Source organism: Spermophilus citellus (genome assembly GCF_964194105.1).
Source record: "Spermophilus citellus genome assembly, chromosome: X".
In the NCBI taxonomy this organism is placed as follows: domain Eukaryota; kingdom Metazoa; phylum Chordata; class Mammalia; order Rodentia; family Sciuridae; genus Spermophilus; species Spermophilus citellus.
Genome location: NC_138190.1, coordinates 91779378 through 91802626, shown reverse-complemented (window position 1 = coordinate 91802626; position 23249 = coordinate 91779378). Strand labels below are relative to the sequence as shown.

General features: G+C 37.4%; 1 protein-coding gene across 4 annotated transcripts in view; it reads left to right on the top strand.

Annotated features, from left to right (window-relative positions):
- The first annotated feature begins 3930 nt into the window (after window positions 1-3930).
- The window catches only part of DIAPH2 (diaphanous related formin 2), an 813387-nt gene continuing 794068 nt past the window's right edge, over window positions 3931-23249 (top strand). For 3 of the 4 annotated variants that reach the window (XM_081278192.1, XM_081278190.1, XM_081278191.1), the window contains exon 1: window positions 3934-4316. In XM_081278192.1, coding sequence (XP_081134318.1) covers window positions 4185-4316 — 132 coding nt within the window. In that variant the 5' untranslated portion in view covers window positions 3934-4184. Of the gene's footprint in view, window positions 4317-23249 lie in introns of all 4 variants that reach the window. The other variant, XM_081278193.1, reaches the window with a different exon arrangement.

Genomic DNA, 23249 nt, shown 5'->3' with positions numbered 1-23249 from the left:
ACTCTGCCTTAAAGTGTAAGTTGACTGGTTTAGTGGATTAAACTTTGAAGTTTTCAACAACTTTAAACTATCTCTTGAAGCTGTGAGAACTGATAATAAAGCTGTGAAGACCTTTCATTACATGTTTTTAAAAAATTGCCAGGTACAGTGGTGCACTCCTATAATCCCAGATTTTTGGGAGACTGAGGAAGGAGAATCCCAAATTCGAGATTTGATAACATTGAGAACCCATCTCAAATCAAAAATTAAAAATAATAAAAAGAACTAGGGATGTAGCTCAGTGGTAAAGCATCCTGAATTCAATCCACAGTATTAAAAAAAAGGAAAGAGAAAAAGTTGGCTACTCTTCAATTAGATTTTTAATTCTGGTGAAAATGGCATCTGTTGCCTTTGAGGATCCACACAGGAAAGAAGCAGCAGAAGCATGAAGTCTACCAAGGATTGATGACTGTGATGCTTGATACTTGGTGTAAATGCCAATGGAGATTTAACCTCATCAGTATTTTTGTTAGTATGGTTATTGTTTTCTTTAGTGCTCTGATCACAAAGTTGCATTAGATTTAAGTGGTTTTCCTTAACCATATATTTTCTAGAAGCCTGATTATCTTAGGCATGCAATTTTGAAGAATGAAAGATTTTTCAGGAAGACATGTTATAGCAGAATGTTTGGCACTTTGTTTTAATCATCTGCATGATATCCAGTTTGGTGTTAGCCACATAACATATATTTAAAATAAATACTTGTTTACTTGTAGTTATCTTTTAATTCATAAATATTTTTGCTGTGACCCTGGAGTTGGTGATTTCTCATTTTTTCTGATCCATGTTTCCTTTAATTTCTCTATGAATGACCCAGATTGTTTAGATGAGGATAAAGGATGGCCCTAAGGTCAGTTTGAAGAAAGATAGAGCCTACCAGCCTCTTACCTTTCTTTCTTCCCAGAGCTAGCTTTTAAATGTTGATTGGGTGCTAGGAATCACCAGAAGCCAAAGGGAGAGGCCACAGGATCAGTGGGTCTAAAGTACAGTTTTGATACTCCACCTGATGGGGTAGCCTCTTTTCTTCAGCATCAGAGAAAAGAGTTCTCTCCATCCACCAGCCTATTTGTGTGTCCCATGGAGGCAAAACAAAGGATCACAGGTAAGATGAGGGCAGCTCCAGGAATTGGTGAAGCCCTTGGTTCACAATTGGTGACAAATGTCCTTGCCCGAGAGCTGTGGTCCCTTTTGTGTATTAGCTTCTAAGAGAGGCCAATGACCCTGATGCCTAAATAAGGGATTTCTGTTTTATTGTTTTTAACTGTTCTTATATTAACTGGAGCAAAATGCTGAAAAACAAACACCAAGAATTAAGACAGGGGCTGAGATAATCACAATAAAGTCAAATATAAGCTATATCTGGAACAGGATTTTTAATTTTTATTTTTTCACTTTTTGCCAAAAATATTGTAGATCTTTTCCAGTTTTCTCTAAGTGAATATCAAAGGTAGCTTAGCCTGGCCTGAGGATAATGAAATGCAACCTTACATTCAAAATAATATTAGTTAATTTATGAGTCCATTTATGTACTCCTAACATAAATCATTCATATTTTAATACCCTTCCCTTGCCCCCACTCTCCATTTCTTAAATAGTGATGAAATGAAATTTACAAGTACAGGGGGGCCTTCATGATCTGGACTTCCTTATCTGTTCTGCTTCTTCTCTTGCCAACAACCTCCCCCACAGTCCAATTTCTTAACCATAGGGTCTTTTTGCATGTGCTATTTTCATTTCCTTTGCCTGGAATGCTCTTCACTTACTTGTATTGAAATTGCTCAATATATTTTTGTTTCAAACCCTCTCAAAGAGCCTGAAGGCTTCACAAGAGCAAATCATGACTGTCTAGTAGGTTGCCAACAAATACTTACTGACTTTATTCAGAACTTTATCACTCAGCTAGAACATTATCTTCTTTGGGATGGTGTCCCTGAATCTTTGACACTTGGTTAGCTACCTCTTTTGTGGGCTCCCTGTTCAAATCTGTTACTCTGTAGTGCAATTCTTTAACAGTCTGTCTCTTCCATTATATTGAGGTTCTAAAGGACAGAAATTATGTCATATAAAGTACCCACAGTACTTTGTTTATCATCTGGTATACTCAGAAGAGTTATGTGTACTGAGAAGTTTCTTTCTTCCTTTTTTTCTCTTTTGCCATATTGGGGATTGAACCCAGGGGTGCTCAACCAATGAGAGGCATTCCCAGGCCTTTTTTTTTTTATTGAGACAAGGTCATGCTAAGTTGCTGAGGTTGGCCTCAAACTTAACAATCCTCTGCCTCAGCCTCCCAAGTAGCTAGGATTCCAGGTGTGTGCCACCACACCCAGCTGTAACTCAACAGATTATTGAGTAATGTTTGAACTTGGAGAGCCCTTGACTTCCACCCACAGCCATATCTCTCATAGAGAAATTATATGAAAGCACTGGGTAAATAGTTCATTCCTTTCTGCAGCATCCATTTTCAGTATTTCAGAAGGGGGCACATTTAGATCAATTAAATCCTGTGCATGCATATATGTGTACAGTGAGTCAAATTCAAAATATACATCAAATTTTAAGTCAAACAGGAACTTCAACATAGCAAATTTACCTTGGGGCTCCTTGTTCAACCTGTCTGGGAGTGTGCATTCCTTCTTCACTCCTGTCCTTGGGTAGTTTACTACTTTAGTAAAAAGAAAGTTAATGACCAGGGCAAAGATATCCAATGTTCTTTGATTCTACTGTCCAAGTTAGTTGCGTTATCACACCTATATCATGGTTTAATTCACTGTAATGCACTCTGAATAAATATGTTCAGATACAAACTGAAGTCAGCATAGAGAACTCCAGGTTGAAGGGAAGAAGCTTAAAAGAAGCCAGGGCCCTAAAGATTTCTTCAGTAACAAGCATGTGGACATGTTTATGGACTTTACGTTTTCAAGTAGCTTCTCTAGCATATGGGCTCTTATTCCACCATGGGGGTTCATTCAAATACTGCCTTGCCCTTCTAATGTTCTTCGTGTACACCTTTATTTTTAAAAGGTTCCCTTTATAAAGGATGGACAAAACGCTAGTATACTCCAGGGACTAAAGCAGCATAAAAACACCTACATTTGTCTAGAGATTTATATTTTAAACAAAGCTGTGACACACATATCTTATTCACTGTCCACGACAAACCTAAACCTAAACTAGTGCGGGGAAACTTAAGATAGCACTCGATGCAATTGTAAACTTTAAATCGGTGCTTTGGTTAAAGAGCCTAACAACACCTTCAGGATTAAGCAATGGGCGCCTGCTGCTCCAACTACCTGGCAACCTGGGAATAAGGGAAAGGCTGTTATTTCTTTGGTCACAACGCAATCGTGGCAACAGAAGCACCCACTCTTTCCACTTTGACCCATACAATCTGTCTAGGTAATTAATCAGCACTCCCTGCGGTTTTCCTATAGGCTGCCAGCTGTCTTGCTAATTAAACCTTCCCACGAAGTGTAGCAAGACCACACCCCCGTTGAGGCCTCTCTAAGGAAAGGTGCTTTGGTGTACACTTCTGGAAGCTGACGCTCAGGTCAGGGTGCCGATGAAACTGACACGGGAATTCTCCTAGACCTCAGTTTCCTCATCTCTAAAATGGACTACCCCTCTCTCTTGATTAGGTCTCTGCCATTTCACGCTGGGCGGGTAGGAAGTGAAATCAGTGATTAACCACAGCTGAAAGTCCTCTGTTGGGCTCCAGTCACTGTGCCGGGCATGCTCAGTAGCAGGGGCCAGCTCAGCACCCTGAGTAGGAAGCGTCTTTCCGCGCTCCGGCTGCCGACTGCGGGCACTTTGATGAATCACGTGTGTTGAGGCCCTCTTAAAGAGATAGGCACCTACTTTCCCTCCACCCTAAACACCGCCCTGAGGGCGGCGGCGACTGTGGTAATTGCAGCTGCTTAGGGGCAGGGCTTGCCCCAGCGCTGAGTAGTGGCAACAGCGTGGTTGCGTCGGGGGTGTTGGGAGCCGGCAGCCCCGGGGGCCTGAATTAGGCTATTCCTCGGGCTGACACTCTCTCCCTAAGGAAGACGTGCTGTCGAATCAGCGCTGGGCAGCCAGAGCGCCCAGGGGGGCTTCTTCAGTTGAGGAGAGGTGGGGTTATAGGGCACAGGTGACAGGGCCGGAGAAAGATGGAGCAGCCCGGGGCGGCGGCGTCGGGAGCGGGAGGCGGCAGCGAGGAACCCTATGGGGGCCGGAGCAACAAGCGGAGCGCGGGGAACCGAGCTGCCAACGAAGAGGAAACGAAAAACAAACCCAAATTGGTGAGTGCTCCCGCAGCCCCCGCCGGCCTTGGGGATAGGGAGAGCCCCGGGGTCCTCCTGCCTTTGAACATGGGGAACCCGGGGCCCCCTCCCAATGGTGACCTCGACCTCGCTGTGCTACTCGGGGAGCTGCTAAAGGAGCGGAGCGGCCAAACCGAGGCGCGGAGACGGCGTGGGGGCGGAAGAGCACCCCCTTCTCCACTTAACCCCTTTCTCCCTCTTGTCAGCCTGGGAGGCAGTGAGGGAAGGAGAAAGGCCCCACCCCAACTTGCGGAGACCCCGAGTCCTAGAGTATTGGGTAGGGCTGTTGTTTGTCTAACTTGTGGCCACGAACCTTCTTTGAGCGATTCCATTTCCCTCCCACCTCTTGTCAGTTGCTGTTTTGACTCAACACTTAGGGTCCGGGGCAGGGGAACCTTCCTCCTTTTTGGTCTCAGGACTTGGGAGCCCGCTCGCAGCCTTTCAAATCAAGAAAAACACAACGTAGGCCCCCAATTCTTCAACTTAACCAGAAATCTAAGAGGCGCCTACGTGCGTCACCCCCCCGCCCCCCCCCCTCTCTCCATGTGCTCTCCCAAGAAATATTTCTTTGGAGGAGTGGGGGAAGCGTGGGAGTTGAGGCTGGGTGAAGTACCACCAACTGTCCTTTGTGTATGTTTATGTAGACATACAGTACTTCAACCCAGTTGATTATGAACACTTAAAAGTGGTAGGCAGACTGTGCACTTCTCACAGTCCTGGTAGTGTTGAACCAGTGGTAGCAGTCCATTTCCTGCCGCTGAATGTGCAAAATGAAATCTTTGGGGCCTGATATTGCATTGGGAAATACAGGATTTCTTCAACTCAGTTAAAAGGGTTCCTCTTTTTGTAAACTTTGTAATTTGGGTGACATGAGGGAAAGGGTTTTCCTGCACAAATTCAGCAAATACTGCCAAATAATCTTAGTCCAGATCCGAAGTACATGCCACATGTTGCATATCTAGATTTTAGTTTTGAGCAGCAACTTGACAGGGTAGTGGGTGGGATGGGGACATATAAATAAAGCCATTTCCCATGGTATCTGGCCATTTGGTATGGACCTGTTGTATTTGTATTTTGGTTCCTATTTGCTTTTCAATCATGGACTATCTATTCATAATGGAAAACAGTGGCCAAAGAGTTATTGTTTTAGGAAATATGCAGCCTTACATTATGTGGGAAGGGATTTGTAGATTAAGATGGCAAATTTAAAGTCTCATCAATTCCACACTAAGTGGACACAAATTGAAAACTAGCTTAATAGGTGCGACTTTTACCCCAGTATTTACAAATGAAGAATTTGAGTCACAGGCTCTTTGTGACTTGTCTGTGCTGCTGAGAGGCTAATGGGTGCCTGCACAATCATAAAACCTAAGAAAAGTTTTGAGTGTATCACTAGAGTTTCATGTTTTTGAAATTCTGTTGTGATTTTGAAATTTATTGGTTTTCCTTTTTTTACTGTAGCACAAAACTGTGGTTTAATCAGTAATCACAATTTTAAGTAAACATAAAATTTAACTGATAGTTTCCACAAATAGTTTTGTACCTATACCAAGAACCCTCCACTTTTAAGAAGAGCACTATCAAAAAAAAGCATCTATCTTTATTAACACTTTGAGTATATTTTTCCTTTCCCTTTGACTATTTGCCCTGTTTCATCTTTTATGTTTTACTTGGTTTGACAAGGAAACTAGATAGTTATGAGATGGTATCACTTTCAGTTCCTAACTAACCTCACTGTTCCATGTTGAACATAGCTTGATAGAGCAGAACAAGTTTTGAAATCCAAGAGTTTCTAAAATATCAACATGAGAGTTTTTCCTCAAACATAACTTTTGAGCCTTACATGATTTTACAAGCAGATGTGTCAGAACTAATAATAAATTTAGGAAGTCATTATAGGACATTTTAAGGCAAGCAACTTCATCATACAAATAGACTTGGTAAAACTTTGTAAGAAAGTTCACCTGGGATTCTTCAGATTTTGCTAAGTTAGATGAAACTTGATTGAGACTAAATTTTATTATTTTAAGCATTATGTCAGTCACTGTAGTAGTGCTTAATTCGTGTGTCTAAGTGTGTACAAAGGAGTTGTGGTATGGAATTATAAAAGCACAGTGGTACAAAAAGTTATTTGTGTGGGTGATTGTAGGGTACAGGGTCTCAAACTCTTCAAAAATTGAGTGCATGTTCTTTTTTCTGGGCCCCATAGCTTTCATCAGCTTCTCAAAGGCAATGATCACCTTAGAAAGAAGAACTATTGCAATATCAACAAAAGATAGTAAAGGAAATGATAGTTGATGCTAAGTTTGGGATGGGAGGACGTCAGTGATGAAGGGAGAAAGGAAATCACACTGGCCACAAGGGTGATTGACTTGAAGAAATTTATTCTAGGAGTAAAAAGTTAACTACACAATGTCTAAACAGTATTAGGTAGGATCAAAGTTTCTACTACATAGAAAAATTAACTTGGTCACTCTAGTGAAGTATAAGGCTTGTGATTCAGTTGTTTGCATTTAGTTCATCATGGTTCTGAAGAACTGGAGATGGAAGGCATGCATTCTATAAACAGGAACTACTTTCATTTATATCCTCCACTTTTTGATGGATATTAGTGAGACTTTCTTTCAGAGTGACACTTTCGAACTGTAGAGACTTCTGTTTAGGGTTAATTAACTCAAAATTCAGCAAAATTTACTTCAGTTTTCTTCATATATACATCTTTATAATGATCCGTTTATTTTGACTTCTTTTTAAGTGCATTAGTACGGGAGTTTTGAATTTTATGTAACTATCTGGTTAGGCCCAGATAGCAGCATGCCAACAAGCAGCATGACTCTTAGATTAATTAGTTTATGTCAACTATGAAATGCATGTTGTTAAATTGAGTAGGAGAGAGAGCTCCAGAACTGTTGTGAAGGAACTTCATCTTGAATCTCACATATTTAAAGCAGTGACTTAATCATTGAAAGAAGGCCTCACACACAATGGTAGGTATATAGTGGCTTGATAGTATTTGATATTTTGCATTTTGAATTTGCATTTATGTGTACTTTCTGAAACCTTTGTTTCTTTAGACAGTAAATTCAGATTAGTAACTTCAAATAACACAAGTTGATTTTTTTATTGTTATATAACTTCCTGCATATTTGGTGATTTGTTCATACTTAGATAAATCATGTTTTGATTTTAAATAATTTCTGAGCACAGTGGTTTCATTTATGCAACAGATTGACTAAGTACTACAATGCTACATGCTATTCTAAGGATTGGTGATATAAAGATGCTCAGTCTACTAGACAGGAAAATTGATAAAAAGCAGTGACAGTTATCATAGGAATATACTTTGGAGGGTATTATAATGTACAGAGAGGCATCTACTCAAATCAGATGCTGAGGGAGGTAAGGAAAGACTTATCATAGTAGGCAGTATTTTGTTGAGGTTTGCAGAATAGGGCATTGAAGAAGTGGGGAAGGCATTCTAGGTTGAAAGAATATCATGTACAATGGTATGGAAATACAGGAGCATGGCCAATAGAGAAGATACATGTGGCTGAAATAAAAGGTATACCAAATATTAAATCTGCCAGAAAAGTCCAAATCACAGTGAATCTTTGTGTGTCATGTTAGAATTTCAACTTTTTCCTGAAAGAATAAGTGTTGAAAAGGTTAAAACAGTAGACTTGGGGCTGGGGTTATGGCTCAGTGGTAGAGCGCTTGCCTTGCACGTGGGTTTAATCCTCAGTACCACATTAAAAAATTAAAAAATAAATAAAGGTATTGTGTCCATCTATACCTAAAAAAAGAAATTAAAATAAAAACAGTAGAATTAACTGGTCAGATTTGTTTCAGAAAAAAATTTAGAACTGTGGAAAATTCCTTGGATAGGATTTCCAGAATGGATGTAGGAGGAGCACAGAGTAGTGGAATGGAGTTCAACGTTTAAGGTTGGAGACCTGAATTCTGGTGGCTGCTCACCTTCTCATCCATTTACCAGCTTATCAATTTCCTAGTACTATTTCTCTATACCCTAGTTTCTTCCTGCCACCCATTGTGAACATCCTTACCAAATCTGAAATATCCACTCTGTTTCTCTTCAGTAAATCTCACTCCTTTTCACTGCCCAGTTCATGCCTAAGTGTTTTCCTGTTCTATTAGACCTTCATTAATTACTTCAGTTTACTGAGGGGTCATCTTTCTTCTGAGTCCATAACTATTGTAAAAACTTATGTTATGCGTCCATCTAGTCTGTACAGAGATTTAAAATTGCTTTTGGGCAACAGTCTTGGTTTATGTTATTCTTTAAAATCTGGCAGGTTAGTGCTCAGGTACAAAATAACTTGGTAAATGATTATTAGCTGGGGAGTTTTTCCTTATAAGCCAGACATTTTGAAAGTATAAATTGTTGAAAAGAGGCTTAAAAAAGTGTACTTTTATACGTTTTTTCTTAGCATATATCCTTCATCAAATGAATATATCTATCTGTACATTCCTCTATGTCATCTCTAATTTTGAAATTCTGGAAACTTATGGCCGAGAGAACTCTCCTACTCCCCTTGTTTGTTTAGATTCTTGTGATATTGGAGCTTGAACTTTCATGCCGAGAAACAGTACCCAAACCATGAGCCAAGTAACATTTTGCTGTTAATAGTAGGAGGCTTCAGATTATTGGCAAAGGAATATGGAATGGAGAGCCAAAGGACCTGGGTTCCAGTATCCCTTCTATCTTTTATTTGCTTGTGATCACTGCTGAGCATTTAACAACAGAAGTTTGAGCTCTTTGATTAATGTTAATCAGTCAGAGATAACATCAACATTGCTGGCCTTGTTTTTGTTTTTTGAGAGGGTCTCACTATGTTGCCCAGGCTGGCCTCAGATTCCTGGGCTCCTGTGATTCTCTTGCCTCAGCCTTTTGAGTAGCTGGAACTACAGTCCTGCACTATTGTGCCCAGCTCACCTGCCTGATTTGTTTGACAAGGTTGTTTAGATAAAATATAGTAATGAACGAGAACAAATTTAGGAAATTCTATACTATTATATAAACATAAAGTATTATAATTAATTTCTTATATTGCCCAAATCGAATGTAATTGTGGGGCTAGGGGAGTAGAACACTTGCCTAGCATGCACAAGGCCCTAGATTCTATCCCCAGCCAATAAATAAATAAATAAATAAATAAAAGTGATTGTGGTTGAGTGGTTTAATGACTTTCTTGCAATTTGATAGCTCTAATATTATGTAATTATTGCACAAAGTACCATAATCTGGTTATATGTTGATTAACTTCTCATTCTCAATTCCATTTGCCATTTTGAGGATTATGCATTCTTTCCTTTTACTAATAATTCTTTCTGTTGAGTGAATATGGGATGTGAGCTTAACATTTTTTTCACAGTAATTTTTTTAAGAACTAGGCTACCTTTTCCCTTTCGATTAAACAAAAGGTATTTAAACTCTTTTGTTAAAAACTTTTGGGACATATTTATGACATCATTCCTTGTCATGAAGCTTTCTGATGTACAAATAAGGAAGCTGAGTCATTGAAGTTTTTAGTGGTCTGACTTAGAAGTTTGTAAGCTATCACCTCTATTGTAGAAGTTATCTATAGTACTGAGTCATTATGCTTCAGGGATTCTGAAAGGAAAAATAGTTTTCAATCTCTGTCATCTCTTGTTCCTTTTGAACAATTTATAATTGTAATCCACCCAGATTTCACTCCAGGTATGAAGAGCTCTGGCAGTAGCAACATGTCATTGAAGTGAAATATTCTTTTACAACCTGGTCTCAAAGAATACTGTAAATGCTCTGAAAACAATACATAATATATGCTAATTTACATGAATCAGCACATCTGGTTAAATATTACTGGCTATCATTAGCACCATAAGAATTGTTCCTGAAACCTGACTTCCCCTGTTCCTGTATTCAGTCTGCCATGCAGAAAAGACCAGCTCTTTTTGCCATATTTGGGATGGTTGATACTTAAATTTTTTTCTAGACTGAAGAAGCTAGGATGATGGTTAGGTGATTTAAAAAATAGTTATAAATTTGATATCTAAGTGGTCATTAAGTAGAAGACACCCATTGTGGAAGATAGCTCAAAATTGGTGCATGTAAAGGAAGGTTTAGGTGTATTTTCATGTAGCTGTTTATCATGAATGTCAGCCATAGAAAGAAATTAACTCATACTAATTTAAAACTTGTTTACTTGATCAAGCTAAATCTTTTCCAGTTTAAATGATATGCTCTGCCTGTAGCTTTAAACAGAGACTCAACTGAAACTTGGTCTTCCCTTGCTTTGTGTGAGATGGCCTGGGAAAAAAGGAATTGCCACCTTTCTCATGAAAGAATGTAGAAAACAAAATTCTAACTAATCACCATTTTCACAGACTTTGGTTTAATGAAGTTACATGTGTTGCTTTAAAAAGAGTAAGCTATATTGCTCCCAAACACAGATCCACAGGATTGGCCACCAATCTTTTCTTCCATCAGGGCTCTATAATAAAGTGATGCCTATTACAAGTCAGAAGTTTCTAGGTGTTTCTAGGTGGCTCTTCAGGTAGGCTGCCTAGGAATCCAGGACTTCATTAGGAAGAAATTAATCCCAAGTAGCTATTGAGTCAATCACCTGGCAATTCTGATAGTCACCTAAGTGAGAAGAGATCTGGGGTACAATCCTTTTTTTTTTAACTACTTTTTATTCTGTGATAGCTGCATTTTCTTAAAGGTCTGTTCAAAATTCTGAGGATTTAAAAAAATCTAACCTTAATTTGTTGGTCTCTTTTCAAGCTAAAAGTAAGAAATAAAGTTTTTACTTTATAATAAGGACTGACAATTTTTTGTAAAACTTATGAAAAATTTCAAAAATATTAAAAAGTGGAGAGGATAGTATGATGAACTACCATCTATCCCGGATAGAACAATTGTCTAGATAAGTATGCTTCATCCATCCTCTGTGTTTTCCTTGGTGAAGTATTTGAGTGCAAATCCCAGATATCATGTCATTTTACTCCTACATACTTCAGTGTACATCTCTAAAAATTACTGACTTCTTAAAAACATAATCACTGTCACTGTCACATCTTTAGAAATTAACATATTCCTTGCTATCATCTAACACTCAATCCAAAATCAAACATCCCCAAATGCCTCAAAATAGATTTTTTAATCTAATGTGTGCCTAATTAATGTACATGCCACTGAACTCTTAAACAAATAAAATTTTAAACTGATGGTAAGATCTTGTTCAAAGTTATTCCACATAAAATACTATCATAAAGCATCAACCCAGGATAAATTCACTCCTGTCTTTAATTCTGTAGAAGTATCTGCAAAAATTGACTACACAAGTGTGGATAGACACTCTGGACACCATAGAAAAAAGGCCAAATTAATATTTTGGCTTTCACTAACTGGTTGAGTAATCACTCATTCTTCATTTCTGCACTTTGTGAAGTAGGGTGGGGTTTTCATGTGAAAATTTTCTTCCCAGGGAAATGTAGATAGTTGGGTAAAGGAAAACTATTCTTGTATTCTCTTGATAAATGATTCACATAAATCTCTGTTACATGCACGCAACAACCATGTTTATGTTACTAACTCTAGTTTTATTTAAAAATAAATGCCAATTTTGTACTTGAGGTGTCTGTTTTTTTAGCCACTTTGGTAAATTCTGGGTTACTCAATGGATGATTAGGGTGACCAAACTCTTGGAAAGAACTATTATCTCCTTATTTAGATATCCAGGGTTACCAAAAAGAAAAAAAAAGCAGGCTTTACTAATGAGGTGATGGAGCTGGGGATGGGTGGAGTGGGTATGAGAAATTGACTTGGGCAAATGGCCTAGACTTCACACGGATTTACTAAAGAAGCTGTGTTACCACTACTTTCCAGTCAGCAATTTAGTGCTATTATTGTGCTGGGAAACAATAGGCATATTATTTCTCTAATTTTGAGTATTCAAGTAGGTTTAGCCTACTCATCCATCTCCACTCTACATCTTCTTACTGTCCATTTACTAACCCAATCAGTGGGGTGATTTTTCAGAAAACAGGTAAACAAGTGATAGTTGTTGGGGTCTGACCCAACTTTTTTTTTTCTCTTTTGCTCAGAGGAAGGAAAGCTATGGAGATGTTTTTCATCAGCTTTGAAATCAATCACTGGTAAAGTCTTAAATGTTTAATAAGCATATTATGCTGACTCCAGCTGTTAGGAAGATTCTTTCTTAAAGAGAGTAAGACCTAGTGTAGTCTATATACTTATATTTTGAAATTTAAAAGCATGTATGTGTGGTAGAGACCAGAGCTACTTTATGTCATTGGGATCTGCTCAAAGGTATAAAACCATGGGGATCACATTATTTACCAAAATGCCAGTCACAAGCCTGTGTCTTCCTGGTGCTACTTTTTATAATTCAAACAAAGGTCACATCTGGGCTTGTTACTGCCATTTAAAATCAGGTGGATTCTATCCTTATCCCTGATAGGAAATTCAGCAAGCATAGGACATGTTTTAAAGTCTTATTTAGAAAGGGAAATTTTCATATGTCATTGATTCTGAGAAAAAATATAAGGTGTATATTTATATAATACACTGTTTTATACCTGATCACATCTACTTTTGAATTACTGGAGTCCTCAAATATGGATGACTGTGTCCTTGAGGGCCTAGGTTGGAGGTTCAGTATGTTGATCACCTTCTCTAATTAAGGATCCTCCTTTTTGTACCCCTCCTAGTCCTTTTCTTGAAATTGTTTCATAGAGCTTCCCATAGTTACAGATAATATGGATAAGATATATTGTTTAGAAGTTTGTTTCATAACTTTAGCTTACTTTCACTTATATTACTCATGCTACAAAGCTAGAACATATAGAAAGTTAAGATGGGTTAAAATAAATTGGCAGAGACATTTCCTCTAATAATATGTTCTGGTACCTTATATTACAAAATCAATGTTTTCCAGAAGAGTCAGTGTGTACATAAAACATTTGTGAGTGAAAATTACCTTTTCTTAGGCTGCCCTCACAGCTTGTTTTTCATTGGCACTGCATTAGCTTACATTTCTCCCCCTTTGGTTGGGTAGCTAATGGTCTTTAAACAAGCTATTAAAGGGAAGAATAAGTTTACAATGCAAAAAATAAAAATGGCCTGGATTTTATCCATGTTGGGTGGTTTGGATTTTCATGTGTTTATCTCACTAAAGCAGGGTTTACCCACATTCTCTAATATATCTTTAAATTCTTAGATTTCTTCAGTGTAGCCTATACTTGCTTTATTGACTGGTCTTGTGATTTTCTGTGAGATACAAATCCTCCAGTTTATATAAGTCAACTTGGCCCAAGACCAAATCCTAAATTTTAAGTGGCCATATTTCTATATGAAATGGATTTAGGGTGTTAGTTATAATTTAAAGTAGGGCTATGGGCCCATTTTTTTTCACTTTTCTCCTACCAATTCTGTTGTAGCTAATTGTGGATCAAAATGTTATTATTTTATGTTAAAATCCCTGCTTTTAACCTCCTCCATCCCCTTTAAATAATATTATCACTTGCATGTTTCTGACTCTGTTTATTCCTTGCCATTTTTACTGGTTTCTGTGAATATTATCAGTGTTGTATCCTATTGTCTTATCACAAAAGTTATGTGCAGAAGGATGGCCATTGGATGTTAAATTAGTCAAGTGTTAGGTTTATTTAAGAGCATTTCCCATCCATACCTATCACCAACCATGTTGCTGTGAACTAGTGGAAAGTGTATTTTTATCTTACCACCGCCAGTTTGTGTTTTTAAGACCCCACATCTTATTTTATAGAATTTGAAAGTATTTCATATGATGCACAGAGTTGAAATATGCTAAATAGGATATCTAGCTGATCCTGTTAGGTGTTTTTAAAGGAGTTTGTTCTTGGCTACTTAAAAGTGAGCTGATTACTTTTTAAAAATGTAACTGTGGGTAAGTCATTTATTTATCTTCTCTGGCTGTCAGTTTATTCTATAAAATAAGAGAGTCTAAATAGATGAACTGCAAGTTTCCATTCAGCTCTAACATTTGAGAGTCAAAGGTTTTGGGAGCTGTAATGAATCTGCCCTAACATAAGTATGTGACATATGGATTTCAGTTAGATGAAGAGTTGGAATTATGAAAGATGGTTGTTAAAGGCTGGGTACTAAAGAGTAACTATCCCAGCTAATTACTGAGCTGTTTTGGAGTCTGATTTATCTTGGTCCAATTAATTCCTCATCAACATTCTTTTTTTGGTACAGGGAATTGAATTCAGGGGCACTCAATCACTGAGCTACATCTCCAACACTTTTTTTTGTATTTTATTTAGAGACAGGGTCTCACTGAGTTGCTTAGTGCCTTGCTATTGCTGAGGCTGGCTTTGAACTCATGATCCTCCTGCCTCAGCCTCCTGGAGCCATATGGATTACAGGTGTATACCACTGCACCTGGCTTAACATTCTTTTAATCATACTTCATATGTAGGACAATGTACTGAGTCTTAGAGAGTGTTGGCTTTGTTTTAGTCCATCCTGTTTTCCTCAGTTCAGTGACCAATTGCAGAACTCAAGCTACCCAGAGGTGATCCTCAATAAAACAATATCATAGGCACCAGTTGGTATTCTAAGGACTTGTATGTATTTGTCAAGAACTATGCAAGGTCTTGGATTTTATCTACTTACCTATCAGTTATTGTTTGGTGGAAGATTGCAGAAGACCCAAGACTCCTAGGTCAGAGACCAAGGTCAATTTATTATTCATTGCAAAAGTAGTAGTCAGAATGTGAGAATGACACACTAATTCACCATGATCTTAGGTCCCACAGGTGGACCAGGATGATGCCTACACAAGCAGTTAGTTGAGTTACATGAAAGGAACACCACACTTGGGGGGATTTGTTACTTTTATGGTGAGAGGAAGCCAGCCTATTCTTTTGGGGATGGGGAGATATTACCTCATTCTGAAGATCACTTGGTACAAACAAAGCCCTGGGAAATATCATGTAAAAAATGCTGTCAGCACCTTTCACCTTGGCATACCCAGCCAGAAAGTGCAAGGATGCTTAGGGATTGATGATGGGTTGAATCCTCCTCAGTATTAACTCACTTTATCCACATAGCAGTCCGTTGGTAGGTGATAAAATAGTCTCCTAACAGATAAGTAATTTGTCTGAGGATATTCAGTGGTGAATTTGAAATTTAAGACCAGTGTGACTGTAAAATCCATGTTTTAAATCACAAGTTTTCTATACTTCCTAAGAGCCTAAACTTTGGGGTTGCTCTAAATTAACCTGGAGACCTAAACCTAGTTAATGGTCTTCTAGATTGATATATACTATGTGTATATTATCATTTAGAAGAGAGAGTTAAGGGGACATTCATTTTAGTGTTACCAATAATCAAAAGGTAAAATTCTTTGAATCACTGCTATAAAGTGGGGTAGACATGTGACTACTTGTTAGAAAAGAGCCATAGGCATGAAACTGATATAACTGTGGATTTTAAAGACACATGAGCACAATTCTTAAAAATAGCAGTCTGGGCAATCCGGCCTTTATTAAATAATTTTATGGCCACCACAAGGCTTCTGTACTTGACTTACTGTTGCTGATTTTTTTTTTTTTTGTCACTTGAAAGTTAGCCTTGTAGAGAGTGGCTTCTGAACCAATTACATGGCAAGTCCTACTGCCTGCCTCATTTTTCAGTTGTTTTCTCTGCTCCTCTCCCCACTCCATTTCTGTTTGTGAACTTTTGTGCAAAGTAAAACTGTTTGAAACAACTAATGCTATCTCCTGTTATACAAGTACATGACATGCATTGTTTCTTGTTCAGGGGAGTGCCAAGAACCACCTACCTTCTCCTGCTGCTTCCTGTGTCTGCTTTGCCTAAAGATTGGCTGCTATAAAAGTGTGGCATAGTCAGCCAAGTGCTATTTTTTAAAATTAGTCTGCAGAAAGTGTTGTGACAAACTATTTCAGAATTGACTTGTAATGAGTAATAGAGCCCTACACTATGGATGTAAGTGCCAAATAATATGGAAGTGCATAATGTTATTTGAGTTCTTCCCTCAGCTTCTCCTATTATCCCTCTCAAAAGAAAAAGGAAACTTTGATTTTAAAACATGTGGTAGATAAAATCGATCACGAATATACTACTATATGCCTAGAACTTGGAATTGGGCTATTTGGAACTTAAGATGACTAATACAAAAAAAATTGATTTTTTTGTGATACTGTGGATTGAACCCAGGAATGCTTTACACTGAGCTACATCCCCAGCCTCTTTTATTTTTTTAAATTTTGAGACAAGGTCTCACTAAATTGGTCAGGCTGGCCTTGATCCTCCTACCTCAGCCTTATAGGTGTGTGCCACCATGCTTAGCTTGAAAAAATTTTTTAATGAGACATGACATTTATCTTTATGGGGCACATTATAGTAATTTGCTGTATGATCACTAAGCCTAATGAGTTAAACTTTCTATGTTGATTTTGTTTATAGAATTACCTATAAATGCAACATGAAAACTAGAGGGTGAAGGATGGAAAAATTGTTAGTCAGCTTGCTGTGACCAAAATGCCTTGTAAGAATACTTAAGAAGGATTTATTTTGGGGTTCTTGTTTTCATAGGTCTTAGTCTATGGTTCACCAGCTCCAAGTCAGAAACAACATGGTGAAAAGGGCATGGCAGAGGAAAGCTACTAGTCTCATGGCACACAGGAAGCAGAGAGAGACAGATACAGATAGACATGAAGGATCCAGGGATAGATATATTCCCCAAGGCCATTATCCCATTGACATATTTCCTCCATCCATAGCCTACCAATATCACTAACCCCCTATAAGTCCATTCAGATTATTAATCCATCAAATTGACATTCTATGGACAAAGTCAGAGTTGTCACGATCCAAGCATTGCCTAAATGCCCCACCTCTGAACATTGCTGCATTGTGGATAATGCCTTCCACACGTTGGTTTTTGCAGGAGACAGTCTAGGTCCAAACCATAACAGCTGGTAATTCAGCAGGTTAAGAATTTTATTAAATTTCTGTTTTTTCAAATATTCTTCTTTTCCATCCTCACAAATTCATATTTCCTCTAATATAGTCCTGGTTGTTGATATCCTTCTTCTTTTTTAAATTTCATTTAACCCAAAGAGCTTTGTGTTAAGGACACATATATAACATATATACGGAATAGTATTCCTCTGTCCCCAAAAGTTTGTTATTTTTCTTTAGACCAGTAGTTCTTAGTGGGGGATGGTTTACTAACCAAGGAGTATTTGGTATTGTCTGTAGACATTTTTGGTTTTCATGATTGGGGGAGGGTGCTGCAGGGATTTAATGGGTAGAGGCCAGGGATGCCTGGGGACATCCTGCAATTCATAGGGCATTCCCCAGATGCAAATAATTACTCAGCCCAAAATGTCAAGGTTTAGAAAGATTGCCAAGATTGAGAGACCTTGCTTTAGATATTATGACTTTGTGTATATTTTGTTTGAAAAACTCCTATTGTTCTTCAGCTGTTCTTTAGTTTCCATTGTGCCCTTTGCCCTGAATTGAGACAGGGTCAGATCATCCCTGTCCTTAAGGAAGCATCCTTTGTTTCATTGACTATTACTACTTTTCTTCTTTTCTACTATCTCAAACTTGCTGGACTGGATTGTTACAACCTTTGTGTTTATAAACATATCTCTTGTCACTTATCTCATTTATGACATCCCATGAAAATGTTCATTCTCATTCTCATGAGTTTAAAAAGCTATTTTTCTATCTGTTCATTCCTTGATACCTAAACACTTTTGATGCTGGAAACTTAATTCATGTGTATGGTTTTTAGACTTCATGGTACAGTCTTCTCGGGTAGTTCTGCTTCTTATTAACTGCCAAAGTCTGAGCTTTCTTTGCCTCCATTCCTAAAAATTCCTCACTGTTTATCTGCTCTTTTCCATATACAATTACAGGCAGTCATATGCTTCTTCAAATACCACTTGAATGCTGATGATGCCAAACTTTTCTATCTATATTGGCATCTAAGTTCAGTACTCTATCATTGTTAGCTCTGGAGACATCTCTGAACTATGTTAGTTATACTAGAAACAGTTTATAACTTGAAATACTTTATGGCAGTGTTCATTTTAATATTCTTCCTCTTTTCTAGGAAAATAAAAATTAACTTGACCCTCTACCCCATACTGGGAATTTATCAAGTTTACCTTTTCAAGCTAAGGTTTGCTCTTGCCTCTTTTATTACCAGACTATATTTCTCTATTATGAGTCACTCACTGACCTTTACAATTTTTGGTCTAGTTGAATCAAGGTTATCTTCCCTATTTGACCAAAGTCAGTGACTACTTTGCACCCAACTCATTGGGGCCAAGTGCATTTTTATATTTAGGGATACTATTAAGCACCTAATTGTATCATCTTATCTTCCTTAGTCTATTTGTGCCTTTATTTAAACAAGCCATTAGCTGCATTGTCCCATGTGCTTGGAATAACCTCTTATCCTTTTTTTTTCTTAGTGAATTCTAAGGACTTTTCTTCCATTTCTTCCTATAACTGTTAAAATCTTTATTGCTTACTTGAAGGTGACATGATCAGTTTGTTCCCATTCAACCTTCAATTTCCAGTACAGAGCCATTTCATTCTGCAGCATGTATGGTTTTATTAACAGTTATGCTTATTATAATTATATGTTACAGTGTATAATCATTCCACACATCAAATTCTCATTTTGTATGAAAAATTATAGTGAGGCATAAATATGATTATACACAGGTCTTACTCTTGAGGAGTTCATGGCCAAGTCAGAAAAGAGGGACAGATAAGTCTATAGTAAAAAGACTTGAGCCGAGTGCTCTTGGGAATGCCACATACTGTGCTTAGTAGGGACAGGAGAGACTTCACAGAGTCAGCATTTGATCTGGTTCCTAGAGAATGAAGAATAATTTGGTAAGGTTAAAAGAGAAGTCATTCTCAATAGACAGTTCAACATGTGCTCAAGTTCAGAGTTATATAAAGGCAATTACTCAAAAATGGTAAGATTGTGGGAAGAAGGTTGCTTGCTTTATAACTGAATATAGGCGAGCCTAGAAAACATTTTTTTTCCAAACCATAGTGGGATAGAGATAAGGAACTAACATTTCTGACACCTACAATGTTTCTGGCATCTTTCTAGGTGCTTTATGTCACCATCTTATTTAATTTTTATCATAACCATGTATGTTAAATTTAGTTATTTCCCACATTAACAAGTAAGGGAAGTGAATCTCAGGTTAAGTGATTTCTGATTCCAAAATAAATGCTTTTTTTTTATAAATACTGCCATCTTAGAATTAACAGACTATTTTAAAAATATACAAAAGAGCTAAAATTTCTCAATTTTATTTTTATATATTCACATTTTACATAAAATTCTAAATACTCCTATCACAGACACTATTAGAAGCCCACTAAATGCATCTTAACACATTTTGCTTTTGTTGGATTAAATTAGTTTAGAAGGAATAGAACTTGAGAAGTTGGCTGGGAGTTGTCTACAAGCATCTGATTAGTAGCTATATGTGGCTAGTTTTACTACAGAGGATTTAAGTAAGCTATTCATTTGGAAAAATTCTCACTCTGAAATTGTTTTCATTCAATACTTTAATTAATTCAATATTAATTTAATAAATGTTTTGAAGAAGCCCACCTCAATACTGTTGTAGACATAATTAACGTTAAAATAAATAATTTCTGCCTGCTCTGAACATAGAACTGGAGAATCAGATGTCTTCAAACCTATGGGCCAGGGTAGAGTAGGGGTAAAAGGTGCTGTAAGAACACAGATGATATCGCTTATAAATGGAATATTAGAGATGGCTTCATGGAGAGAGCAGCAATCAAAGAGAGTCTTAAAGAACAGGGATTATTTTTAGCAGGTAGAAAGGGCATTTCCTGTAGTGAGAACAGCATGCATATCTTAACACAGACTCCTCTAGTAAAGTATCATTGGCTTATGAACAATAGAAATTTATTTCTCATGGTTCTGGAAACTAGAAGTCCAGGATCAGGGTGCTAGTGTGGCCAAGTTCTGGTGGCCCTCTTGCAAGTTGCAGGCTTCTGACTTGTAATAGCTTCACATGGCAGAGAGGGAAAACAAGTTCTCTTAGAACTCTTTAACAAGGTCAGTAATCCAGTTCATGAGGGCTCCAATCCTTCCCACTCCCAAAGACCCCACCTCCTAATGTTGTCCCTTGGGAGAGGATAGCGTTTCAACATAAGAATTTTTTTGGGGGAGGCTGGGATTGTGGCTAAGTAGTAGAACACTCGCCTAGCATATGTGAGGCCCTGAGTTCAATCCTCAGCATCACATAAAAATAAATAAATAAAATAAAGGTATTGTATCTAAATACAACTAAAAAAATAAATGTTAAAAAAAGAATTTTGGGGGTACACAAACATTCAGTACATAACAATGCACAACTGTAAGGGAGCTAAGAACTTAGGGCATGTTTGAGGAAGTATGAGTTAGTCCAGTGAGGCCCAAAAGTGTATATGAGAATATTGGAGGTCAGCCTAGATGGGGAGATTTCAGGTCAATCATGGTGCATTGAAAGCTTGCCTAAAGAGTTTGGATGTCATTCTATAACCCAAGTGGAGTATTTGAACAGGGGAGTTAGAGGAATGATATGATCAGAGCTTATAAATGACCTTACTTTAGACGTTTTATAATTGGAAATATCATGAAGTCAAAAATCTTTTGTCAAAATTCCATGGTAATTGGCCCGTTTGTAGTGTAACTATAAAGGTGTCCATTAATTCTGATACCATTTGCCAAGCTTTAATTTGACAGCTTTGAACCTGTGAAATTAAACATGTACTGTAAATAGTGTGCACTTTGATAACTTACAGTTTTGTACCAACTTAATTGGTCCTTGCTCCCAGCCTACTATTCTGTAGATTTGTGCTTCTGAAGTTCTTGTTCTAATTCTAAACTTCTTGCTTTTGTTATCCCCCTTCCCCCAATAGATACTGCTCTAAAGGTCAGATAGCTTAGATTACAAGGCTTTTGCTGTCACAATGAATGTGTTATGTCTTGGCTGAATTACAGTCTTACAGTCCCTGGAATATTCCAAGAATAGCTGCAAGATTTATGACATATACAACATTTTCATGTGTGTCTCTCCTATGACAAAAGAAGAGAGACACTGTTCTTATCTATGGCAAAGTAGTCTTAGGGCTACGCGTTGAACTGAAGTCCTCTACTTAAAGCAGTTGACTTAAACAATTGAGATTTTTATTCAGACACTGTCAACTTAGTTTTATTTCTATAGCTTTTAAGACAGAATAATTAGGAACAGGGCTCCATATGAATTTGAGATAAGAGTTGGGAGAATGAAAATTTGTCCATTTTCATTTGGAAAACTTGTCCAGGGTTCTACATGTGTTGAGCTATCAAAGTCTGTGTAAATGTGTATTCCTATCTAGTTCTTATTCAAAACCTGATTTATAACATAACAAATAATGACAATTATAATTGTTATTATTACTGATTATTTTGATTTGAGCATATTACTCTGTGTGTGTGTGTGTGTGTGTGTATACGTATATGTGTGTACTGTTTTTTGGGCTTAACTGCTCCCTTAACAGTAAATTCATTCTTTTGATGCATATAAAAAGTTATTTATTGTTTCAGTTTAGTGGAAGACAAAGATACTTAGGCTAAAATTGAATGTTTTGTGGTTATTTTCTGACTTTAGAGATAATACTGATGATGTGTTTTACTGAAATTGAATGATTATTCTTTTGTGCAGTGTATTGTAGCTATAGAGACAGGACATTATTTCACAAGGTATAGGTTGAGAAAGATTTCAAGCTCATTCTTGGGTTACAAAATTATTCTATTCTAAAAAGACATAGGTCTATGGAATGTGAATTATTCCTGGTTAGACAACTTTCTCATGAGAGATTTGTGATTCTTATAAAATCCCTGTTGAGCCCTCCAAACATGAAGAGTGTATTACTATAAATGCAAAGGGCAGGAACTTCCTGAGTTATAAATACATGGCCATATGAAAGGCCCCTGGGCAGGGGCTCCCCTGGTATGTTGAGCCGAAAATACTTCTGGCCTGTTTCTCCTCCTTCCCACTGATGTTGTCTTGGGAATTGGAGGCTCACTCATCAGTTGGAGCAGTCTATTTTGTTTCTTTCTCAGTGACCCACCCCATCAGTATTGTGGTACTGGGAACAATCTATTTCTCAGGCATCTTTGTCATTGGTCCCGCCATATGACTTCATTACCAAAATGTTGGGGCTGGTAGGAGATTTTCCCCTGCTCCTGTTTCTTCTTACCTTTCTTTTTGCTTAATACTATGGGACATATTTTCCTATTGACATCATTCTTTTGTTTGATATTCATTGTAGTATAGTTCAGTTTCCTATTATTATATTTAGTGCTAAAGTGTATAGGTCATGAAATATAGATGCTTGTGTCAGGAATTTACATATTATAAGGAAGATAAGATTTGTATATACTTTAATATTTGATAAGTGATCTAGAATCTAGACACAGCAAAGATTAATAATTTGGGTTAAAATAGGTCAGGAACTGGGTCATGAGGAACTTGTCCCTGCCCCCTCCACACACACACGTTTAAGGCATAGATATGTCTTACTTTAAGAAAATATAAACCAGCATGAAATTTGAATTTAGGAAGCATTCAGTTAATGAAAAATGACTGCTTTTTGAAGAATCAACTCAAGTTTATTGTAGACAATTCCTTTCATCTTTAGAATGTTTGACTCACCAAAAATATATAAATAGCACTTTTAAAATAAATACTTTAGTAAAAAAGCCATAACTGATTTTCTTAGAATACTGCCTTATATTTTAATGCTAATTATAACTATCACTCTGCTATTGATCTGAAATG